The sequence below is a fragment of the Dermochelys coriacea genome, chromosome 20 (genome assembly GCF_009764565.3).
Source record: "Dermochelys coriacea isolate rDerCor1 chromosome 20, rDerCor1.pri.v4, whole genome shotgun sequence".
In the NCBI taxonomy this organism is placed as follows: Eukaryota; Metazoa; Chordata; order Testudines; family Dermochelyidae; genus Dermochelys; species Dermochelys coriacea.
The window spans coordinates 2,215,121-2,219,381 of record NC_050087.2 but is presented as its reverse complement, the minus strand read 5'-3'; the positions used below and the strand labels follow the sequence as shown (position 1 = coordinate 2,219,381).

General features: G+C 63.4%; 1 protein-coding gene across 1 annotated transcript; it reads right to left on the bottom strand.

Annotated features, from left to right (window-relative positions):
- Positions 1-758: 758 nt before the first annotated feature.
- Positions 759-4,052, bottom strand: RPS26 (ribosomal protein S26). Its single transcript, XM_038378284.1, has 4 exons — positions 3,654-4,052; positions 2,738-2,915; positions 1,550-1,680; positions 759-855 (listed from the first exon to the last, which is right to left on the bottom strand). Exons 1-4 carry the CDS (start codon positions 4,035-4,037, stop codon positions 820-822), a joined length of 729 nt encoding a protein of 242 aa, XP_038234212.1. The 5' UTR covers positions 4,038-4,052; the 3' UTR covers positions 759-819.
- Between the last annotated feature and the right edge of the window lie 209 nt (positions 4,053-4,261).

Here is a 4,261-nt window from a genome sequence, read left to right as displayed (position 1 = left end):
CCAGAGAAGCCGACAGTGCTCACAGATGACGCATGCTAGACAGCAAGCCCCCTCTCCAAGCAGGGCAGGAGGGGCCAAGCTAGAGGAATTGCCTATCCCGCCCCTGCTGGCTGCCCACAAACAGCCCAGGGGAGGAATGAGATGGGGTAGGAGACGCTCCCTGCATTGGATCTGCAAGCAGCTAAGGGACAGGATCGGCTTCTTCACTCAAATGTTCAGCTTCACTGTTTTTCTGTTTCCTGCATTTTTGGACGATGTTGATTTTACGGAGCTCTTGGCAGCACTGACACCCCCCCAAAGTCGTACCACAATAGCAGGTAACAGCCACAGTCCAAATTATTCCCTTCCCCTCCCTGCAGTACTGACGAGCCTTCAGCCTTCCATGCAAAAACTTCCGGCCTAAGGTTTCATTTTACGCTCTGGGGTCCTGTCAACCACTTGCCATAACCCCAGCACAGAGACCCCTGAGCTCCCTTTTCAAAGCCACGCCAGTTATTGGGATCCTTTGCTGGCAACCAAGAGGCCCCTCCCATGGCATCTTCTGGCAGCCTCCCATCCTAGCCTGTGAGCTGGGATCTGTCTGTAAAGCCAAAATCCTGCCCCCCTCAGTCCACATAGGGAGCCTGGCCTCCCCAGAGAGCATCTAATCCTCACCCGCTTGTTTTCAGAGTAAGAGTCACTGTCCTGCCCACAAGCTCCCAGTGAGTGCAAGGACCCGGTGCAGCCCCCCTCCCCACACACAGAATCGCACACACAGACCAGATGTAAAGTCATTTATTGAGGCAATGGCTCAAGGTGCACACTTCCAGCACCATCTCCTTACATGGGCTTGGGGGGAGGTCTCGGGGCAGCACCCTAGAGGGAAAGAGTAAGGAGAACGTTAGGACACATCCAGGCAGGGAAAGGCCCATCAGCTCAGAGGAACCGCCAGACTGGATCGGACCCGAGATCCATCTACCTCACCATCCTGTCTCTGACAGTGGCCAAAACCAAATGCTCCAGAGGAAGGTGGAAGAACCCAGCAGTGGGCAAACATGCAGGTGGTTTAATATCCCTCCAGGACGTGTCACTCGTGATGACAACCGATCCCCTTTATCCACATGGGCCAATCCCTCTGGTCCCAGCTCACGCACCCACCTCCCCTCACCACACATTCACTAGTGTCCCAAGCACAGGGGGGCTTCTCCTCTGAAGAGACTATTCCACAGAGAATCTCAGACCCCAGGTGCGAGTCAATTCCGGCTCATCATGGCATGCTAGCTCTGTGCTGGGTGCCTCACTGGGCAGCTCTCATCAGGTAAGTACTGGAACATTGCCATGCCGACATCAGGATCTGCTGTACAGAGCAATGGCACGGAGGGGGATGGAGGACTCTGGTGTGGGAAGCGCCACAATCTCCCACAGAGAAGCGTTTGCGGGGGGTTGGCAGGAGTCCCTGAGCCACAGCGGGAGGAATAGAGGGATGCTGAGAGCTCCCAGCGTGTGCAATGAGCTCTGAAGTGCCAGCCCTTGGCCTGCCAGGCTGGAGGGATCTGTGCACAATACGTACCGCCGGCCTGAACCTGGGTGGAGGGGTACGGTCCTTCCGGGCCTCCCGGGAACGGTTCCTCACCACCTTGCTGTGGATGGCGCAGCTGACGCAGTAATGCAACTTCACATACAGCTTGGGCAGCACGTACGCTGGGGAAAGATGGGAGAGGCGTAAATCGGAGTCTGAAGCTGCAGCTTCCCCAGTTCCGCTCCAGCTGCAGAGGGATCAGTTAGTGTCGCCCCAGCCTCAGGAGAGGCGAACTGCGAGCTAGGGTGCCGGAGAGCCCACCGCTGAGCCAGAGCTTACACACAGGAGAGCCACGCTCAGAGCAAGGCCGGAGTGCTGCATGATGGGACATGCGGCTAGGGTGGGCTCAGCTCCTTAGTCAAGGTAATGCTGCCAGTCTGCTCCCAGGTGCAGTCCTGGAGCACAAACAGGTCACATTCCTGCTGCTTCCCTGCAATAGGGTTTTGGTGGGAATGCTGGACCTCCCGATGGCTCCAGGTCTGGGACTTCCCCCACAATGGGTGCCTGTTGGGACCAGAAGCCCCACCTGAAACTCCAGGCACCATTTTGCTGCAGTGGGGCCTAATGGTTAGAGCAAGCAGCCAGAACACCTGGGTTCTCCACCCAGCTTGGCAGCCCACCTTGCTGCCTTTGGTGAACAAGTTCAGCTCCTTCTCCGCCGCCTCCCCAGCATAACAGGAGACCATGTAACCCACCCAGATGGGCAACCAAGTGCTCTGGGACCCGTGCCCAAAGGAAGAGTCCAATTAATATGCAGAGCACTTCACTGCTCTGCCAGCTCAGCGCATAGCGCCAGCCATGGGCCGAAATCAGCCGGGAGACACGGCAGCATCTGGTGGGGAGCAGATCACACCCCTTCAGGCAAACCTGCACTGCCACTTAATGCTTGACCGAGTTAAGAGGTACAACGCTTCGCCACCCATGCCCTATGGCATTCATCTGGCCTCCATCCCTGCAGCGTGCCAGCACCTCGCCACCTTGATCCCAACCAGCCCCGGGAGGCAGGGCGCCGCTGCCGTCCCCGTTGTACAGATAAGCAAACCGAGGAAGCGGCGCCCAGGTCTTAAGCTGGTGCCCGAACTAGGGGACTGTCCCCTCCTCTCACTTGTGCGAGAGGAGGCGGGCGACGGGCCCCGACACCCCCTGGCCCCGGCTGGCCGGCCCACCCCCGGGGCTCACAATCGAAGACGCTGGCTTCGGAGATGTCCCGGACCGCGGCGGCCTCCACGATGTTCCGGATGACGAACTTCTTGATGGCCTTGTCCTTGGGCACGCAGCGGGCACAGTTGGTGCAGCGGATGGGCTGCACGTGCCCACGGCCCTTCTTGGCGCGCCCGTTGTTCCGCCTCTTCTTGGTCTGCCGGGGAGGCGGGGGGGGGGGGGTCAGAGGCGCTCCCGGTGCGGGGAGGGGGGGGTCAGAGGCGCTCCCGGTGCGGGGAGGGGGGGGTCAGAGGCGGGGGGGGTCAGAGGCGCTCCCGGGGCGGGGGGAGGGATCAGAGGCGCTCCTGCGGGGGGGGAGGCGGGGGGGGTCAGAGGCGCTCCCGGGGCGGGGAGGGGGGGGGTCAGAGGCGGGGGGGGGTCAGAGGCGCTCCCGGGGCGGGGAGGGGGGGGTCAGAGGCGCTCCTGCGGGGGGGGAGGCGGGGGGGGTCAGAGGCGCTCCCGGGGCGGGGAGGGGGGGGGGGTCAGAGGCGGGGGGGGTCAGAGGCGCTCCCGGGGCGGGGAGGGGGGGTCAGAGGCGGGGGGGGGTCAGAGGCGCTCCTGCGGGGGGGGAGGGGGGGGTCAGAGGCGCTCCCGGGGCGGGGAGGGGGGGGGGGTCAGAGGCGGGGGGGGGGTCAGAGGCGGGGGGGTCAGGGCGGGGGCGGGGGTCAGAGGCGCTCCTGCGGGGGGGGAGGCGGGGGGGGTCAGAGGCACTCCCGGGGCGGGGAGGGGGGGGGGTCAGAGGCGGGGGGGGTCAGAGGCGCTCCCGGGGCGGGGAGGGGGGGGTCAGAGGCGCTCCCGGGGCGGGGGGGGTCAGAACACGGGCCCTCCCCAGCCCGTAACCCCCCCTCCCTGCGGCCCCCCGCCAGACTCCCCGCCTCGCGCCGCCGCCACTCACCATCTTGGAACAGACGAGGCGAAAGAGGATCCGGCCTCCGCGCCGAACCCTTATATAGTCCTCCGCCCCTCCCGGAAGTGCCTCCGCCAGGGGGAGCGGGAGCCCGAGGAGGACACGAGACCCCCTTCCGGACGCACGTCCCTTCCGCCCTGCGGAGCAAGGGCCCCGGATGGCTGCGGGCGCGGAGGAAGCCGGTGCCGCCTCTCCGGCACTCGGGAGGGGACTATTTTTTTCTGGCTGAGCGGAGGGATATACGTCACGTACAAGAAAATTCAATTCCCGGCATGCACCACGGAGGCGGCTAGGCCCAGGCCGCCCACAGGCCCGTTGGGGCGATGCATGCTGGGAGCTGTAGTCCTTTTTGCCCAGTAGGGCCCATTGCATGCTGGGACATGTAGGCCCCGTGCGGGGCACATGGCCCAGGCTCTGAGCCGCAGGCGGGAGGGAGGCAGGGAGGGAGGGCGAGAAGTGGGATGTGTCTAGGGGGACCCAGGAGTCCTGGCTCCCCAGCGTTTTAACTACAGCCACTGGGCCCTGGCCCTTCAAATACAAAGTTACGATAAAGAAACAAAAAAACACGTTCATGCCACAGAATCATCAAGTTACGA

Coding starts and splice junctions, on each gene's coding strand:
- RPS26 (XM_038378284.1), bottom strand. CDS start 4,037: ATGCAATGGGCCCTACTGGGCAAAAAGGACTACAGCTCCCAGCATGCA. Junction 2,916..3,653: donor GCCTCGTCTGTTCCAAGATG/GTGAGTGGCGGC, acceptor CCTCCCCGGCAG/ACCAAGAAGAGGCGGAACAA. Junction 856..1,549: donor CACCCAGGTTCAGGCCGGCG/GTACGTATTGTG, acceptor CTTTCCCTCTAG/GGTGCTGCCCCGAGACCTCC.